Source organism: Onychostruthus taczanowskii, unplaced genomic scaffold, assembly GCF_017590055.1.
Source record: "Onychostruthus taczanowskii isolate IOZ18803 unplaced genomic scaffold, ASM1759005v1 scaffold3, whole genome shotgun sequence".
Taxonomy (NCBI): domain Eukaryota; kingdom Metazoa; phylum Chordata; class Aves; order Passeriformes; family Passeridae; genus Onychostruthus; species Onychostruthus taczanowskii.
Genome location: NW_024500349.1, coordinates 11,367,668 through 11,388,907, shown reverse-complemented (window position 1 = coordinate 11,388,907; position 21,240 = coordinate 11,367,668). Strand labels below are relative to the sequence as shown.

The window sequence follows — 21,240 nt, the reverse complement described above, 5'->3', positions numbered from 1 at the left end:
ATAAGTAGCATTTTAAGAACAGAAGGTTTGATTTACCAATTAAAAAACCTGAAACTGCAAAAGTGAACATTTGACTTTTGCCTTTTCATTCTGATTAATATAAGTAAATGATTCTCTGGTATTATTTACAAGTACCCAAGACAAGTAGATGAGAGCTCATAACAGCTCTGAAAAACACATACCAGTTTCACTCAACGATGCTGGAACTGTTCAGAGTTTTCTTATACTGAGAAACAGTTAGCATTGTGGCATATTTTTTAACTTAATAGTTTACAGCCTGCAACAGTAAGAGGTTTTAAAATGCAACTTCTTGCTGTCATTAATATTATACAATTGAACTAAGCATGCCACAAAGAACACTACAGGCTAAACGACAGGTAAGTGACACTCAGGTATGTAAGTGCAACATCCAAACCAAGGCAGGTTGTGATGGGGAGAAGTAACACAGGTCAGGATGCAAGCAAAAAAACACACTATGCTGCTGAGCCTGTCATTCTGGGTAAAATTATGTTGGTAGTGTCAAACAAAGGCACTAAACATATTCCTTAAAGCAGCAAGAGATGATTAAATACCTCTTCTGCCCTCCTGCCAGGGGCTACTGCCTCCATAACCCACATAGCTAACACAGGTATAGGTCCAGGCCTCAACTACTTTTTAAAATTATTTTACTGGGCTGAAGTCTTTTAGTTCCAACTCATGTGCAGGGCTGTGACCTGTGGGGCTGAGTACACCTTTCATTGCTTTTGGGAGGAAAGCAGGAGCCAGCTCCAAGGTGTTCATGTCCAGAGAGAGTGTCCAGAGGCAGCTGCTTGTCTTCAGCCATGCCCTGCTTGCCTGTGTCAGGCAAGAGAAGCAGTGTCCTGCTCTCCCCAGAGCATCTCCTCTCCTCGAAGACAGACTGAAATAACACAATCCTTAAAAAAAAAAAAAATCCAAACCCCCAAAACATCCAGCTCAACAGCAATTCTTCGTGTGAAAGTGTTTTAAATCTGAAAATTGGGTGCTGAATGAAGCATATTTGTTTTCAAGCAGAATGAACAGGTTTTTAAGTACTCATCCTCTAAGCTATGAGAAGAGTAAACAATGAAAAAACACAGAAGTTGAAGGGAACTGTTGAGGACATCGAGCTTCAAAGTTTAGTTTAAAAGCTAAAGAAGTATACTCAGGATTTCACAATTACTCTTAACAGGTTTAGTTATATAGAAAAAAAGACAGATCTCCTTGATGTTTAATGTGCTTTGAATCTCTGAAGTTAATGAGAGTGAGGTATTTCCTAGTTTGGAAGCCTTTAAAAAAACAAGGGAACACACTCTTTCCTTAAAAATAAATGTTTCAAAATTTAATTAAAAATCCAACAAAAAAAAAAAACAAAAAAAACCCAAACAAGTGCATGTGTTAAGGTGGAAAACACTGGCCAAAGCACCAGACTTGGAAGCGCTCACCCCATGAGGTGCACAGGGCTCAGAGACACATGAAGTTGTTTCAGGGAAAGCCTCAGAAGGTGCAGGGTACACAAGCTGAAAACCCCCAAGTCAGAGAGAAATTTCCCATAAGCCTCGTGTGAAAGGCTGCCTCCTTATCCTCCAGTCACTGAATAGTGCTTTTCTTCTGAAACAAAGTGTATGAGGTACAGCGAACAAACTGTAAAGGTAACTAGGCCTTTTGTCATGTAGTTCCTCCACCCACTTGTACTTTACCGCACAATAGCTCGTTTACAGATTCAGACCACTCCAGCTCCACACGGAAACAATCCTGTATTGTGAAGTGAATCTACCAGAGGAGTAAAATCTAAAAATACTGCAGAAAGTCTATAGCAATCATTTCATAGAACTCTCCGGTTCTTCCCTTAGAGACAAAGGCTTTCCCAATTTGAATGGCTAATAACAGACTTAGTCACTCCTTACTTGAGTGTGACTAATAGCCTGCAAGAGCAAAAAATGCATATGTACTATATGAAGCTGTTTATCTCTTAAAATAAAAAAAAAATATTTGTACTGAAGAAAAGTAGCTGCAATGTGAAAACCCATGTTACTTCCTCTTCCATGTCCACTGGGGAGAACAAAGCACTTCGTAGCACAGAGCCATTCCTGCATGTGCTACCCAGGACAAGCCAGAGGTGCTTGTTTACACCAGTGGGTAGGCACAGCAGCTACAGAATAGTGATGGGTAGAAAAAACTAGTAAAGCACATGGTTCAACCAGCAATCTGCCTAGTCAGCCATACATTAACACAAGTAAATCATGGGAGACCAGTTAGGCTGCTGGGAAAGTCTGGAAGAAAAGACAGATAGCCTACCTACACTCTACTTGCACTTTCACCTCACAGAAAATAGTAACTCCATCCCCCACAAGCCGCTATAATAGAATAAAGATAAACGCAGGGATTATGCCAAGTTGACCCCAGGCTTTGTTCTTTCCCTCCAAGCATATTCAGTGAAAAGGTCTAAACACACATCTGATTTGACAAGCATTCAGATTCACAAAGAACGTGGTGAAAGTGAAATCATACTTGGGGCATTCATGGGTCCCTATGTCAAAGGTCATTCAGCAGTGTTTCAGCTGCTGCTTGCTAGGATTTGAAATGAACTAGTTTAAACCCCCATCGCCAGTCACATATACTGACATACAGTTTATGCCAGCCACATATGTCATAGCATGTTCAGCAAAATTTAGCTCAGAGATAATATAATTTTTGCATGAACATTTAATCCTCACAACTGGCACTGCCTCATCTGAAAAAATGGATCATTTTCCTTTTTAGCCACATTCATGTCAACTCACATAACTCATCTGCAGAATACTGAATTATTATTAGAAAGAAGGTCTGACCAAACCATTTATATCCTTCCCTCTTTAAAAAAACCAAAACCACATTTTTTTCTACCTAACTAGAAGTTAATTAGTTGATTCAACCCGGAAAAAAAGTCACATTTAAATCACTTAGCTGCACCAGAGAGCTCAAAAAGGTTTATCAAATAACTTATCATTGATTTTCTTAGTGTCTCAAATATTATTTGAGTCTTCCAGCTGCCATTCAGGATATTTAAAGAAGGCACACAAGAAACTAACTTGAAACAGTAGCAGGCGGGGAAGCTTCAGGGCTACTAAAAGTGGGGGAGCGTACAACTGAAAAGCTGCTGAGAAATAACAACAGGGAACGAAAACAAATGTATTCTTCCAAAGCCTTTGTGAAGCTCGCTCTCAGCTCCGGGCAGCACAGTGGCAAGCCCAGCTGTCGATTCAGCAAGCTGCAAGACTGTCACTCCAAAACAGGTCACAGTTCAGCAAGCAAGTTGTTATTTGTTTTTACTGCCGACAAAGAGGTCTACACCCTAAAAAGCGGCATTTCTGAGGCAGTGCTTTCCCAGGAACAACTCTATTTCTTTATGTCTTACAAATAATACAGCATTTTGCCACCAGTAGATGTCTTAACTAGATAGATTCTCAAACCTCACTTTATTACAGGAGGAGGTTTTCCATAAGGATGCTGGCTCACCATAGCTGGCAATCAGGCACATTTCTGTCACTTTGTCAGCAACCCAGACTCCCCCAAACTGGTGAGTAAGGCACTAGCATCTCCTACTACTACCACCTCTAGCACCTGTGCCAAAGCACTGCCAGTGCATCTGCCAAAAGCAGCCTCTGGTCCTCACGGTTTCCACCAAAGGCATACAACTAGGTAACAGCAGACACAGGACTGCCCCGCTGACTGCTTCTCAAGGCAGCAGCAAGAGGGCTGTGTTTAGTGGGACACACACCATTAACTGACAGGAATTAGTTGCATTACATGTTCTCATCTCAAACACTAGGGCATCAATTTAAATAACCTTTGGGCAGGAGACAGTCTTTATTCTTTTGACAAATGAGAAAAAAAATACCTCTCAAGGAAACACAAAATATGCTTGTTCTTTTTGACTAAGGAAATAGGCCCCCTGAATGCTGCAGATGCTCAGTATGACTTCATCTGCACCTTTCCCACAAGAATAACTAAGATTCCATTAAAAGTAGAAGATTGACGTGATCTCAAAGACTGAATATTTTGTTCCAGAGCCCCCAAGCCTAAATGGAAACCTACGTGTAGGCTTTCCATGAGTGTCCGCTTACAGAAATGGAGAAAAAATGCAAAAATAACACTTCTAGAGGGTGCGAGACAGGAGAGATGACTAAAAACACTTATTCTTTCTCACGTGAGGATGACAACACAAGCATCACAAGGCAATGCAGGCCTCACTTCTCTCCAAATCCCTTCTGTCCCCTGCTGTGAACAAAGCACATTGCTTTCCTAATGCCTGGCAGGTTGTGCTCAAGATGGTACAGAAATCCCTCCTATTCTATCATGCTGTGTAAGCAAACAGATTTGTCATGTTGGTGCAGTTGCTTACTAGTTTTAGAATATTCTGAGTTTTGTAGATGGCTGTGATGGCTACCAGATACTTTGGGAATCTGAGCGGTACAGAGAAATAAGATTCAGTTAACAAAACCTTAAAAATCAAAACAAAAAAAAAATAGAATCAGAGGTATTGATTAGTCTCATCAATAACACCCAAAGCAGTAATAACAACATGCTTTTAGTTGTATGGTTTTCCAGAACTCCATTACGAGTCAACACCAAAAGGAAATCTAAGGGCAAGCACATGTGAATGAACCTGAATGATTTTGAATACGTTTCCTCCAAAATAGAACTCGACACTCCTTGTTCTCATATGCTACAGGCTGATCAGCTGAGGAATGCATTTCAGTCTCTGCAAGTTACCCAAATTAAAGAGTTCCCAACTGTATCAGAGACTGTCCACTGAAGTACTCTGTAATAATCACATAGGTTTTCCAGAACTGCATGATTTGCTCCAAGAAACCTAAACCACCTATTATTACAGCAGAGATAATCATAAGCCTTATTTAAGCTGAAAAACATAGAATTGGCTTTTTTTGGTAGCATTTTTTCCCATCTCTAAAACAGTCTTGCTTGGAAGAGCGGGAAGAATGGAGGTGAAAATACACTGTAGCTCTGCACATCTTAAAATCTTGACGCTCTTGGACAGCTAGAAAAGCTAGACAGGAGCAAGAACATTTCACTGACTCATTCATTTTCTACTCTACATTTAACTTCTACTCAATTACAGGATAAGGAGAAAAACATGAGGCTTTATAACATCTGTCTATACAGCATATCTAAAAGACTCTTCTTCATATTTGCTGAAGTCACCAGGATTCACACAGGGCCTACAACACATAGAAAAGATGGCAACAAACAATATTTCACATACCCTAACTTGTCTACTACGGAAACAAATCTGTTCTACCTAACAAAAACAACAGACAAAGGACAGGTAAACTGCATGGCTCTGGGCTGAAGTAGGGAGCAAATCCCTGTGAACCTGTGAGCTTCCACATCTTCATAGCACTGTGTTTATCAAAGCTTAAGGCAAGGGCTGGCCACTAAGCCCCACAACAGGAAAACTGGGGGAAAACACAAGGTGAGGGATACAAGAAAGCACCTTCCAGGCCTGTATTTTCTAAGCATCTAATTTTGTGACATTCGTTTGCACGGCCTTTTGTAAATTCATAGCTTGTACACTAGATATTTTACAAAGGAGGCACTAAGCTCTTTCCATATCCTCCTCACTCCAATCAGCAAAAGACAACCTGTTTGCATTGTTTTAGAATATGTTGTAGTTTGGGTTAAATCTAGCAATAAATATTCTGAACTGGTTGCCAATTAAACCCGAAAAGCATGGATTTACAAGTTTCTGCCTCATGCTATTTCATAGCTCTACAGCGGGTGCTCATAATTATCACGTCCTAAACTCATGATTTCAATCCTGCTGTACTGGTATTTGCCAACAAAAAATTACCAAGAGATCTTAAGCATCAACCTAAAGCCTGTTATAACTGAGGGCTAATCCTGTTTATTAGTACTAGGACTATATTTTAGTAGTGTATTTTTATATAGAGAACTTCAACCATACTAATTAACCAAATGTTGACTTCCAAACTAACAGGTACTAGCAGGACCCAGCAAGTTCTCAAAAACTCCTGGTTTTAGTGAATTTGTCTGAAAGAGACATTTAAAAACAGTGTTCTACTTGGTCAGACAGACTGACATACCATATCACTTGCCACTAATGAAGAGCAATCATTCAACTCTAGGAAGCAGGGACACTGGGTTCCACACACCCTACCCCTCAATGGTATGTACCCAATCACAAGACTTCTTTAATGGATGTTTGGGATAAATTCTTTCCAATCTGCAAACTTTCCTCATAATATGGTGTTTGAGTCAGCGGTGCCACCATCACACCTTAAACAACACAGAAAAACGCAAGCAAAACTGTCCACTAAAAGAATATCTTTTTCTGTACTAAATACTTTTAAGATAATGAAACCCCCATTTTCCACATTTTCTTCTGGCTAAGTGAAGATGATCTTTCAGCTGTTCTGCCACTCTGCCCTTCTGCAATTTTCCATATCTGCCATGAAAACCAGCCACGGCACAACACAGTAGCCACGCCAGCCAAATCAGTCAAAGGCAATACCCTTCTCAGTCCAATATGTAACTATGAAAACCCTATCAAAGACAAGAACAGGTCTAGATCTTTTTATTCATATTCATAAATGCAACTTTCCTAAGCCGCATTAATGTGCAACACACTGCTTTCAGGAGTGCCAATTAAGTCACAGATGTTGAAAGATTTGTAAAATATGTAGCTAACTCCTTCCCCCCCAAGAGAGTTCACTTTCTTATTCTTACTCAGATGTCTTTACATCACTTACCAGTGAATACACCTCCCTTTCCATCTGTGACTGCAGAAACTAGTGGCTTCCTACTGTAAACCACAGCAATCACATGGGGCAAGGAAAGAGGAGACTAGAAAAACCCCATAGATCTCTCTTAAACTAGTCTGGAATGTATTTTATTTGTCACCAGTTACAGACTATCCACTGTTAAAACTAAAGTTTAGTTAACTGTCTCTATCACCAGCTTCCTTGCTAAGTAGCTACAGTCTTCAACACCACAAAAAAAGTCATATTATTATAGAAACAATTCTGAATGCAAAATAAAAATGTATGTAAAGAGAATTAATACTGCTGTCAAGGGAGCAGCATTTGTGGAGCTCTATGGTATTATCAGTTTTGGTTGTTTCCTTTTTCCTTCAGAAAAGGGGGAAGGAGGTGGCGATGGGCAGCAGACTTTATTGGAGGAGAGGAAGGGAGCAGAAATTTTTAGGAAGGGTTTTTGCTTAAGGCAAATCAATCCAAGGGACTGGAGAAAGTTGGTGTATAACATGTAGCTAAAAGATCTTTGAAAAACACAACCCTTACAAAAAATAGCATCCACATCCTGAACAGTCACAAGGAGACCTGGCAGCAGCTAACAAAATGAGAAAAATGAAGCTTGTTCAAACAGTATTCCCATTTTATTTATTAAAAGTTGCAATTCATACATTTTGCTGCTAAAGCATAAATTTCCAGAATTCACAGCAGTTGTAACCACAGCAACATATTGAACAGACCACAACAAGCAAGACAAATGACACCAAATGTCAGTTAAGAGGTTTGTTTAATTATTTTAAGTTTTCCATGTTTTAACAATACATCCATATTCTATATACCAAATTGCTTTTATCCTGACTTGCCAGTTAGTTTGGAGGCTCATATATATCAGAAGCTTTCTTAATCTCCTGAGCAGATGCAAACCAGGAAGATCTTCCATTTAGCAAAAATTAACAGATTGCACCTGTTTTTTTCAGTGGGGGACAGCACCTTTTAGAGCTTGAATGCCATAAAAAACAAACAAGAAAAATCTTCTTGAAAGCTGTAACTGGAAGTTACAAGTGCACAAGCCACTACTGTTTACTGACACAGTAAATTATAGACAATCAAGAGGGCTTTTCAAACACTGTATTCTTACAATGGGTAAGTATAGCTGTCAAAAAAAATAAACCTTGATAAGATTCCTCATTAGTTTTCCTGCTACTATGTTTCTGCACACAGCCTCATTTGTCTACTTGAGCCAACTCTCTACAGCTTTTTATTTCACGTTCTCCTCCAGCATCTGGATTCCCTGTGTCTCAGCCATGTTCCTGGCCCAATTTCCTTCAAATCTGTATCAGCACATCTTCCAACAGACTTAATAAACCTAACACACTTCTGCAGGGCAGATTATGTAATCCTGTAACTAAGCAAAACATTAGAGAGAAAAAAAATTAAAAGAAAGAAAAAAATCACACACATCTGCATGATGAAAATGAAACTGAGCCATCATGCTGTTACTCCCTTCCTTCCCCCACACATATAGAGCTATCAGGAATAGCAAGTAGTACATCACCAATTTAGTTCATAAGTATTTTCCTGCTAGAAGAACTGTCAGCACTGCTCTGTAAAGCACCTAGGAATACTTCTGACAGTTGAAAAAAATTAAGTTTATTTTATACCCAATAACACAATCATAAACCAACGGCTACTCTCTCCATCTCCAGTACAGACATCCTCCATGGCAGGCTTGTCATTTTTTGCTTTATAATGGAGTCATTTCATTGTATGCAAGAAGCCCCAGGCATTCTGTACAGCCCATTACTCTTTGCTGCCCACATTCAGATGGCTAATCTGCTATCAGCCAGAAGCTTGACAGACAAAAGGAAAAGGCAGGAAAACAGCTCATGCAGCTGCACATGCGCACACACACGTCAGCCACAAAGTGTTCCAACAGTAGACCCAAGAACGAACAAGACACACATTGGATTGACAGTCCTACTTAAAAATGTGGTTGAAGGAAGACACACGAATTCTTTAAAGGTAGACAGGCTGGGGAAACATTTAAGGGATAAAAAGCTTCATTAGGATGCCTATTAAGATACTTTAAAGCACAAATCTGGAAGACTTTACTCAGTAAGCAAGCACCTTGGAACCTTTGAAAAGTCAAACATTTTCATTCTGAGGATTTGCTATATGAGACCTTCAAAATGCTTAAAAATCAAAAGTTAGGAAGATTAAATAAGAGTTAAATATAGGCAACTGTAAACTATTATAACAAGACATTTGACAAGCTTTAGATTTCAGCACTTCTGTTTTCTTTCTCGCTCAGAAAATAACTCTTTTCTAAAGAGTTTTATATATTTTCCATATGCCAAATTATTGCAACACCATACATACAAAAAAGCAAATGCAATGAAATTATTTGCATACAGTAGTATATAACAAGGAGCTTTTTAATTACTTCTTTCCAGGCATGTGACATAAATAAATGGAGAAGGCTTGCAACTTCATACTAAAACAAAGAAAATGCCTATATTTGCTGGAATTCTTAACCACCTTATTTTATTTCACTTCTGAAGGAAAGCATCTTAACACTGTCACAAACAGTACTGCCAAAAACATTTTTGAAGCATCAGATCCATAGACAACAGTTTGCATCAAACATCTTGTAAGAATTTCTGTCAGGATCATAAACCTCTGCTGTGTGTCATGATTTTTATTCAACTAAGTCTATTTGTATCCTTTACAGTTGGAAAGCTAAAACTCTCCTTGTGTGAACTGGCTTAGTTCACAGAAACAAAGTCTGCCACTAGTTTTAGTCACTCACATGCTGAGGTAAAAGCCAGGCTCATCTTTTTAAGCCAGGCTCATCATCATGTAACTACCACATGAACTATGCAGGCGTGATTAATCACGTGGTGAAACAGAGAGAACTATGGCACGTTATACGTGTGATGTGTCACTGGAACTATTTCCCTTTTCCTATGCCACAACTACCAATTAAATTCTGCTTCTCATTTCTAAGGTATTATTTCACTATTGTGCAGAAAGCCTCCCAGCATTCTGACTGCTCTATAGCACCAATTCTATCTTCCAATATTTGCTCAAAATCGTATTTAGTGTTCCAGGAACACAGTACATCTGTCAATTCCAAATCTGGAAAATGTACAAGGTAAGCCTTACCATGAACGGCAGAAATTGTCAGAATAGTTTGTTCCATAGAATTAGTCTCTGTGGTTTACTATGATTACAACACTTATGAACAGAAGTCTGTCTTGTGTTACTACTGGGAGCATTCAGACCAGTCTAATAAATTAAATTATTGGCTATAGCTACAGATATATAGATAGATGCAGATACATATATGTCTACAAAACAAATCTGTACTGAAAATGCAAATTTACTTTCAGCACTCAGTAGCTAGAACGTATCAAAATAGGCTGTTATAACAAGCCATCCTACAATCTGCTCCTATCTAAAGTTTAAAGTTGGCAAGAACACTGGTTTTTTGTTGCCTTTCAGACATGGAAGTTCTGAAATCCCCTGCTGAGCCTTGTCCTGCAGGTCGAGTACTTGTCTCCTTCTGCAGCCATCTGCAGCATCTCCACAACAGCAGCACATCCCCGATGGTATTCTGCAACCTTATCTTCCTCTCCCACATGTATAAGGTAAGAAGGGGGAAAAAAAACACTACATTTGCATATGTAATTATGGTGCAGCTCAGCAGTGAGCAAAAAATTACTGGAAGTTGAGAACAGATATGCCCGATGACCACACCTTAGTATTTCAAATGAAAATGCTTAGCAAGGAAGGGGAAGGGACAGCAGCAGGGAAGGAAGCCAGTCATTACAGCTCCAAATCTGCTTCAAAGCCCTTATTCACCAACTCATGCTCTTTACCAGGCAAACTGTACCTAGGTCCTTCCTGTGAACAATAGCATAAGAATGAATCCAGTAGTGTGTGACTGGTTCTATTTTGCTTGACTTAACCAAACAGCTGTGCCAGGAATACTATGAAGAAAAGGAAAGGCTTTGGAAAGACAAACAAAACAGGATGGGAAGATTAAACAGGTTACAGATGCTGGACAGTATCTCCTTTTCCAGTCTCAGACTTGACATGACTTATAGTAGATAGCTTACAGGAACTTAAGAGAAATGACAAAATGGACTAGAAGGTGTGAAGAAGGAAAATCTGATACATACATGGAAGCACACAAGGCAAAAATACCTCAAGGCATTAAGAAAAACTGTTTAAAGACAAGTGCATCTTAGAAAAGGGGACAACTCACCTCCCTGATGCTTCTGGGCATTAATAAAAATTATGTTAGCTTATGTGAGGAGGAAGGTGTTAGGAAAACAAACAAATAAAAAGCCCAACCTGCTCCTCTGGGGACCTACCAGTTCAACAAAAAATCAACTTAAGTTTTGTAGTTAAGGCCTGATTTTTCTTTTCTTTAGTTTGTCCTTTTTCAGAGGGAATAGATTTCCCCAGGCTTTTTTCAAATCATGCCACATTTGTGGTGTTTTGCAATATCATTTTGCTTTCTTCCATATACACATCTGTGGATGGATGCCTACAAAATAGAACAGAAAATTGCCCTCACTGTCTGTCAGCTGCCTATCAAAGAGAATTGGGAAAAGGATATTTGCTGAAATAATGAAAACATTCTATATCACAATAACTGAAGGTGTTCTCTAGCATCAGTGGCCCAACTAGCATTTGATCCTAACACAGACAGGCACAGTAGTTCATAGGTAAAAATACTCTACCACATCAGACTCTTAACCCTTTCTAGTGCTATGCATGAAGATCACTCTCAGAATCACGGTGAATGGCAAGGTTTATAACTAATTTATCTCCAATGATCTTGCCAGTTCCTCCAGTGTTCCTGATCTATCACTTGACCTGTGAGAAGCTAAAGAACAGAGGAGTTGCAGAAAGAGAGGATATCTGCATCAGAAGAAGTACAGAATACTGTGCAGTTAGTTAAGGAACAGTTATTTCTCTTCTTCTGATACACTCCCAATATCATAGAGAGTTCTTGGTGTTTAAAGAACTAGTTTTACCTGTCCTTTCACTGAAGCACAACTGCTACTCATATTCACAGATCCTAACTGAACAGGATGCAATGTCATCACAACACAGCAAAGAAATTTTTTTGCTCTCTTTTTCAGTTATAATTAAGAATACATTCATCATGAGACATGTTCATTTGCTTTACACAGTTCTCCAAAAATAGGATCAATGGAACACATTGAAGGGAGAGCAACAAGAAAGAATGCTACCAAACAGAAAGTAAATATTTGTAAGGAAAGCAATAAAAGATGCCCATTTTCAGGTTTTAACCTTTGGGTGACAGCAGCTGTTAACCAAACTGCTTTGAAACAATGGGGGTAAAGTCCTCACATCACTGAGATTGTGACAGCTGGGAATGACAGCTGAAAAGGAGAGAACTGAAACAGGCTGCTTTCAAACAGTACTGACTCCTCAAAAATGAGAAAGCATATTTTTAGTTAACTTCTGTTGCTCTGAAAAGGCATGTTAAAATAAAATATATTACATTACAGTAATGGCATCTGACACAGTCAGAGTGAGGCAAATTAAAAAAGGCTCCTTTCTTCTCTATTGTCCTTTCTGGGGACAAATGCACAGGTCTAAAGAAACATGGTTAATATGTTCAGCACTACCCAATTGAAACATCTGAATCCTGCCTTGGTGCATCACATACAGATAAAAATTTAACAAGTTGTTTTCTTTCTACTCTACCATCACCCATCCTGCTAACACATGGATGTAAGCTGTCAGGTACTCACACAAGGAATTGGATGTATAGGCCAAGATACAGGAAGACTCAGTACATACATTTTTACTGCCTGAAAGGTGATTACATACTGTGTGATGGAAGTAGTATTTTTTCTCAGGAGTACTGAAATAGATTTATAAAGCTATGTTGCATTTAACTGGAGTCAGTATTTTATCCATCAAGTCTCAATGCTCTTGACTGGGATTCCCATTCTTCTTGACTGTCACTCAGGAATACTACTTATCTACGCAAAAAAGAGATAATTAGATTATTAAATAAACAAACTGCAGCTCAATAGGAAAAATGAAAGCAATTCCTGTCTTTCCTTGAAAGAAATGGTCACAAAGATTAGAGAGTTGCAACTGTCAACAGTTTCTTAAAATATCAAACTTTTGTTACTCTTTTCAACAATAAAATCAGATGCAAGGAACTGGAGAACCAGAAAAGCACACCAAGACTGAGAAATACATGAGCACATAATAATTAGCTAAAAAATCAACTCAGAGTATTAGAGGCAACGGCTTATAAAAAGTTTAAAAAACTTGCCACCATAACATGGAAATAGAAAGCATTAAAAACAATACACTCATAAAACCCCCTACACAACTCAACAACAATTCCAGTATTTCAAGGCATCACCCAGCCAGCTGAGGTCAAAGCTATTTACCACTGTGACCTCATGCAACATTCCTCTCTGAAGGCCAGCAAGGTGCATCAGAAATCAGGTATCAAACCTTCAGTGAGAAGCAACTACACCCCTGCCTACTGCACTCTTCCTCCTTCATAAACGCTTTGCCTCGCCCATGCAGCACACATTCATACAACCCTCTGCTCTCCAGCCTTTGCTTGGGGCTTGTCCTTTTTTTTTTTTTTTTAAAACTACTAAAGACTTCAAACAGCATTTCCCTCAGCAGGAAAGAATCCCTACCCTGACTGACGTATTGCAGTTTCTCATGACTGGAGCTAACCACACACATCTTCACAAATGAAGATATGAGAACACTCTTCATACCCACCTTTGCCTCATGCTGCCCAGGCAGGAGCAGCATCCACCTGCACCCACAGCTCCACCTGTGACAAGCAGCTGTGGTGGTAAAACCTAGACTTGCATGTGCTTGTCACAGTCTAGTCAAATTATCAGGCCTAGCACTTAAAACTTAATTACTGGAAAAGTTTTGTTTTGAGGAGGACTTATGTTTTTTTATTTACTTACCATTTTCAAATATTAGAAATACTGGCAATATGCTGAGACTCTTCTCTAGTCATAACTGTCACAACAAAACCAACATCTGATTACACAATTTCTGCCCAGATGTTAAACTCCAACAGAGTACCCTTAAAATCCTCCACATCCCAGCAGGGGTGTTGATGTTAACAGTGTAGTCTTTAACTAATTCCTTCCTGACGTGATTTATTTTTGTCTACCCTTGCATCACTGAACATAAGATTTGGAAATACAAAACACACCAGAAGACAACATTCTACTTCTCTGGCACATCATTACACAGACTATGAAGACAGGAAACACCACCAGTGAAAATACTATCTTAATACCATCTAAAAACGGCTAAAGACAAAATTGAATTTTGCATCTTGACACTTGTTTGGTGAAAGCAAAAATATTCCAATAAATATGAAAGAACTTAAACAATTAAGCTGAAAGGAATAGTAACTACCAAATGACAAAACTATTCTTTCCCTTTAAGGCTCTAGATCAAGCCAAATGCAAGAGTAGTCCTGAGGATTAAAAATGGATTGGGACTCAGTCTTGCTATGGACTTCCTGTGTGACCTTGGGTAAGTCACTTGAGAATTTAGTTCTCAAAAATAACAGGCCTATTATAGCTGCCAGAATGAAGCACCAATGTTTCTGAGACCACAAATGAAAGACAGGGTTCTGCTTACTTGCCCAAAACAGTAAAGGTCCTAGATGTGAGTCCTCCTGAAAAATGTAGATAACAATGACCAAAAATTCAGGAATATTGATGTTAATCAGCTAAAAGTTAATCTGGAACTGTAGTTTGCAATACGGTATGAAAGCCTACATAAAAACAGAGTAATTTTTGGGTTTCAATCTCTAGTTTTGGGTGTTTGAAACCTATCATGAGTAGAACCCTTATGATTTCCAGAGATTCAAAATGTACTGTTTACTGTACAAACAGTACAAACTGTTTACAAACAGCTAATGACTTGAGCAATAAGCTTATATTTTTGGTAAATAATAATGACTGAATTTACAAGCAGGGATGCCTAAGAAGCATTTGGCCTGATAATGTAGTTTCAGTACTTTCTCTGCAATAGAGAGCACTTGATCAAAAATCAGTTTAAAAACCCCAACAAGCAAAACCTGTACAATCCAAGTTTCACATAAGTTAATTTTATTTCTTTACCATAGTAATACAGAGTCCCACACATGTTAAAAGTGTCTATCATCCCTCACTGGCATTTAAACTCTATTAAAACAGATGTTTCCACATGAGGAAAGGCATTACAGTGATATTTTAACTTCAGAGTACTTCAGCCTCTCCCCCCAGCACTGGAAAACGTCTGTAAGAAAAAATTACAGGTTAATACCACAACTGGAGTCTCAGTGGGGAAGGAAGCAGGGAACAGCTGTAGAACCCCTTCCTCCTGCTCTGTCCACAGAGGAGCTGCTTACAGAGAGCAAGGGCCCAAACAAAGTCAGTAACACAAATTAACAGGACCTGTCATAAAGCCCAAAGTCCACAGAAACCCCTCCCCATTGAGTCTACCTGATGGAATTAAAATATTCAATAGAAAATTTGGACTGAATTCAAAGAAGTCAAATCCTCAGACTTCTAATTAAAAACATTGAGTGATTTCTATGAGTGGGAAGCCCATGTCAGAAGGAAAGTTTCATCTTCTTGCTAGTCTTCATTAACCCTTTCAGCAGCACATGTTCAGAGCCCTACAAGCAAGGCAAATTGTTTCAGGAAACAAATTACCTTAAAAACACCCAACTGCCTCAGGTAATGAATTGCCATTAGACAACCTGCTTCATCACTGCTAAAATAACAAGCACTGACTGCTGACAGAAAAATGAAGAAATAGTGACCTTTTTAAGAGAACTCACACTATATTTCAGTAGCTAACACTAAAACAGAAGTACTACTTGTCTGTAAGTGAGAAGGTTTCCTTGGACCCAGACAGTTAATTCAATTGTCCATGTAGACCTGTTCACTGTGCCTGGAATTTTAAAATTCCAGGCTCAGGGTACATTCCACAAATCCCAAATTGCAAATTTAAATTAACATTAGAGTGAAAACACGATACCTAGCAAAAGCTGAAAGGCAAGGGGGCAAGAGAAGACAGGCACAACCAGGATTCCAAGTTGTATTCCAAGTGTCACCTGACATCCTGCTGGTAGCTGACACCTTGCAGCGAAAAGAAATATGCTTTTGCCTTATTGAAAGGGACTTACAGTCTTCTTACAGTTCTTAGCCTGGTAACAAAAGTTTATATGAAAGTGTTACCTAATAGAAATGAAAAGAGAGAAGAACCAACCATAAAGCAACTGAAATAGCACTCTAACAAGTCAATCGACCCAACCTCTTAGTAATAAACTCACTGTGACCAAGGCTGGCTTTTATCTTCTCCTCACATGTACCTGACAGCATGCAGAATTCACCCAGATTCATACATTCCTCTTTTCACCATCAAACATGCATCTGAAAACCTGAAGGCATACTTGCATTATTTTCAGAACATCTATGCTTTAGATTGATATCTTTTCACACTCCAGGAAGGCAAGTTTTAAATATTTTGTTTTACTTATCTCACAGCATTGCTGAAGAACAAGATGTGTCACTTTTAGTTTTGCTGTTTAATAAGAACTAAGACAATCCCATAACATAGATGAGAGAAGCTAAGAAAGCAACTAATCCTGACTGCAAACCAACTCAAAATAAGAAAACCTTTGCTGATATGGAATCTATTTGAAGTCTACTCAGGAGTCTCACAAGAGCATGGCTATGCAGAAGACCGTCAAAAAATACCCAAACCACGTCTCTCTTTCCTCCTCTTCATTTTTCTATCAAAAGAGAGGGAGAAAGGAAAGCAGTACATAGGATGAGAGACTCCCAACCAGCGCTGCGTTTCTGCTGTATCACATTATCTCAACACTTTTTTAACTCTTCTGCTGCAGCAGAAGTTGTTTGTGTATTGGCCAGAAATAAGGACAATGACACAGGGCAGTTTTCTTCAGGTAGGAAGTGCCAGATTTCCTTGTAAGTGGAGGCTTTAATGGCAGCACCAATCGGCTCTTTGCTGACCTCCTGTAGGAACCAATAAAGAAGGTAGAAAAGGAATCAGCTCCAGAGTTAAGATGATAAGACTGTCTTTCCAGCTAGAGTTAATGCACCAGGATGCCTCCCAAACACAGAAAGCAGGGGAAAGAAAGAAAAAACAGAAGTTTACAGTGTAAGAATAGCTGTGTTAAGTTTAACAAGAGATAAAAAAAAGAAAAGTTTACAGTACTCAATGCCACAGCCCAGTATTATTAACTGGCATACTGGATGTCTAGTGCAACCTCTCGGTAATAATTTCATATTCTGTGGGAACATGGAGAAGAAACCACATCAAAATGCTTTTAATTTTATACTACAAACCAGCCAGTTGCTTATGCATCTCCCCTATGCCCATTCCTCATTAACAGAAAATACCTATAAGAACCTAGTGCATTCTGCAACTTTGGGGAAAAAAACCCCTCATACTTATTTATTTTAAAGGTTAAAGGGTTAACATTTTTCTATGCATTTTCTTCAGTAAATATTTGCAAGTCAAACATAAACCACTGCTGAGAAATCTCTATTATCCAGATTCTATTATCTGACCGATCCTGATGCTCCAATGCACAATGACTTAAGTTGGTTTTAATTCCTCAATAAAAGGAACCAAAACCAAAGATACACTACATTTTACATTACAGAACTAGTTGATAAAGACTTTGAGGCTTTATATAATAAAGTGGGTGCAGCAATGAGGTCCAAAAGTGATGAAGATGAAAGATACCTGGAATGATACCAGATCTTATACACCTTTTGTTTTCTGCAAGTGATACACGCTGCAGGCAAAACGGTTTGTGCTAAACAGCCTTAAATCTGGTTTTCTAATATTAAGCACAAAGGAAAAACACTGACAGCAAGCGTGGTAAATAAATCCCTCCCTTGAGAATGAAAGCAGCAGACAGGAGGGGGCTGACATGCATGCAGGAGAAAACTAAACACCATCTTTTTTTTTCTACCTGCACAAGTTGCCATTTGCTGCAGCAATCAAGGATCTTTTTTTCCCCGTCGATTTCAAAAGCCAGGTTTTCAGAAAATTTCTCTCTCAAGTCATCTGTTGATATGCTTTAAGAGTACGGTATTCATATCACTGGATCTTTAAGAGAAAAATCCATTTTCTTTCCTGTTCAGGTAAACATGTTTACAGCTCCTGCACAGACGCTGGGTGGTTCAGACTCACATGTCACACATGTTGTCGTCAGCAACAAGAAAAGCCCCTTTCTCTGATCATCCACATTTTTAATAAGGTAAAGAGAACAGCACTTTCCAAACTTACCTTTAGCACAGCCAAATCATGAGCTAAATATAAATATTTACACGAGGACAAGGAATTAATAACAAGAGCGTGCAAACAAGAACACTTGCTAGAAAACGCACACGGCAAAAATAAGAAAACCCTTTTAAGTTCAACGCGATCAAACCAACCGGTTAGCCCCTGGAAAGGCCGTCATTTATCACCACGTTATGCCCCGAAGAGGGAGGATTAGAGAGGTGAAGCACCGATCGTGACTCCGATCTATTTCGGAGACCGTTCACTGCATATGAAAACACCTCAGATCGCAGGCAAAGCCTTCCTATCTGTGACCCTGCACAGGAAATGCCACATAAAACCTAAAATTGCCAAGGAGGGTTACAAAATCGCCTACTCTACATCCTATTCCGAAGAGTCGTGCTACGAGAACCGAACTACTTCTCCATTTTCCAGAAAATAAGTAGAGAGTGGGTGTTACGAGCCTTTATTCCCCCCGCCGTGTACCTTCCCATTGCATCTTAAAGTAACACACGTACCAAAGGGGAAAAAACATCACCCCACAGCAGCCCTTAAGCCTGAAATGTAAATGTAATTCCTTATATAGACTGCAGCAGCTGGTCACACACGCACGGAGAGCGGAGCGGGGGCCCCCGGCCAAACCGTTACCACCCATTATTATACAAACAGGTACCTCCGAAGCCAGAGGGAAGGGAAGAAACTTCGCCGCCCGCCCCCGCCGCCCGGGCGCAGCCCTCCCTTGCCCACCGGCCCGGCGGGGCGGCAGCGCGGCCGCGGGGCCCCCGCCCGGGCCGGAGGGCGGCGGCGCGGCCGGGGGCCCCCGAGCCCGCTGCCGGCGGCGGGGCGGTCGCGGGGCTTGAGGGGGAAGCAGCGTGTAACGGTCCCGGACAGCGGCGGAGTGCGGAGGCACCGCTAGGCGGAGGAGGGAGGCGGCGGCGAGGCAGGCTGCAGGTAGCGGATATAACGGTGCGGAGGGAGCCGCGCTCCCGGCGAGCCGCGGCGGGGGAATTACTTTGGCGCCCGCCCGACCTCCCCCCTGCGCGCTCGGGACGGCTCGGCCCGCGGGGCTGTCCCGGCGCGGGGCCGCGCTCCCGGCCCGCCGTGCTCGCACCTGGCGGGGCGCGCTCCCGGCTCACCGGGACCGGCGTCGGCTCTTTAGGGGCTGAGCGAGAACCAGCAGCTGGACCGCAGCGACGCCGTTCCCACCGTGCCTGCCGCTTTCCGTACTCATGCTTCCCCGTTTTACAGAGAGGAGGAGAGGTATAAAATTCTGTGCCGTAACGAATAGAAAGAAGAGAGCATTTTTTCACGGATAATTAATAAGCAACCTCTGTTGTGCTTAATAAACTTATTTAATGTATATAAAAATTAAAACCATCAAACGCTTGTGCTATTTATTTCCTCTTGCTTTTCACTTCAGGCAATAAAATAATTTAGTAAGTTTGCTTCTAGGCTTCCTTATTTCTCTTCTTTTTTTCCTTTATCTTGGCATGATTCTGTAGAATTTATAGTTCTGTGCTTCTGGGGAACTCTTTTTATCTAAAGAAATTAAATGTAATTAAATTAAATTTCAGTGAAAGCATTTCTCTTAGTGGGATATTTTCAACCAGAAATTGATGCACTACAGAACTTGAGGCCTTCAGCTGTTCTACACTGTCCTATTCCATATGCTATATATTGACATTCTGTAGAAGTCAACTCATTTCATGGAAGCAGCATGACATATCTGTAGGACATGAACCATTGAACACTGCCAGTTTATGGGCATACCTTGCATCTGAAGCTCCCACAAAAGTCTGGACAATCAAAAGTGCTTAAAGAAGAAGTATTGGGCTAAAATGGGTGCAGATTTAGGTAAAAATCCAAAGGGGTATTTTCCTAATCAGTTGTACCCTCAAAACCCCCAAGCCTTGGCTTTGGACACTCACATGAAAACAGTGGTTGTGGCTACCAACCATTTGTCTGATAGTTCTCAAAAAATCCTTTAGTTTAGGTGTATTGTTTTTACATATGTGTCGTTACTCAGTGATGGTTGGCTGCTGACGTCAACATTTTAATTAGAATCTACCTAAGAGTGATGAAAGAAGCAAATCAAACAGTACCAAGTGCTTGATGGACTAACAGAAGTCATTCAAAAGAATTAGATTTGACATCAGCTGGGAGTATTGAACCCCAAATACGAGGATGGCTAAGAACTGCAACATGAAACCAACTATAAGATAAAAGTGAAACTTGTCAGCTCAAATTTAGAGTGTGGAAATTACAAATTTTAAGGCAGAGTTTTGTTTTTAGTTCAACATCTTTGCTTGTAAAGTTTCTGTGCAGAAGATGACTTGTGGCTGTGAAACTGTTTGCAAATGAGTGCTTAATGTGTTTTGGAATTATTAGATGCTTTTTGTCATTCTGTGGATGAATTTGAGGATGAACCAAAATATGTACAGGTTTTCATGCAAAGTTTTTGCTTCCTTACATTTAGTCACGTTCTTAGAAGTTAGTTGCAAATAATAAATAATATCTGTAAACATATTTGTAGATTTGTAAGAATATTCTCCTGCATACCCTCACAAAGTTCCAGGCCCTCTTTAGGCAACTTTGAAGAGCTTATTTTCATTGAGTCTTGTCACTTTTCACCTCTGGATAAGAATTCTTGTCTCTTCCTTTTGAGCAATTTGTATTTCCTAACAGAATGAGAAGAGAAACAGTCTCCTGGTGTTTGTTGTGCTCATTTTCCAAGAGCCATGGTGTCTGTTTGAACTTGAATCTCCTGAGGTTTCCAAGCAGCTGGGAGAAACTGGTGACAACTCCTGCTGCCCATTAGTTTCTGAAGAGCAGAAATGAAACTGGCAGGAACATTGGTAGCTGTACACTGCTATAGTTTGGATAAATGAGAAGAGAAAACCAAAACAACCTTGGTATACATTATCTTAGAGACCAAGGAGGTCTAGAAAATAAAAAAGCCCCAGAGATTAATGTTTTACATCATGTTATTGATGACTCCAATCACTATTCATTGTGAAAAGTGTCTCATTGACAACTTGTAAAAAGATATGTAGACAGGTTGGGTTTTTGGGGTTTGATTTTTAAACTTCGTTGTATTTAATCCGAGCAACTG

At 39.9% G+C, this 21,240-nt stretch overlaps 1 protein-coding gene across 2 annotated transcripts in view; it reads right to left on the bottom strand.

Moving 5' to 3' along the window:
• ZEB1 (zinc finger E-box binding homeobox 1) overlaps nucleotides 1-18,205 on the bottom strand; it is a 118,051-nt gene extending 99,846 nt beyond the window's left edge. For both annotated transcript variants that reach the window (XM_041408481.1, XM_041408482.1), the window contains exon 1: nucleotides 17,818-18,205. In XM_041408481.1, the coding sequence (XP_041264415.1) occupies nucleotides 17,818-17,833 (16 nt within the window). In that variant the 5' untranslated portion in view covers nucleotides 17,834-18,205. The remainder of the gene's footprint in view (nucleotides 1-17,817) is intronic.
• Nucleotides 18,206-21,240: the final 3,035 nt, after the last annotated feature.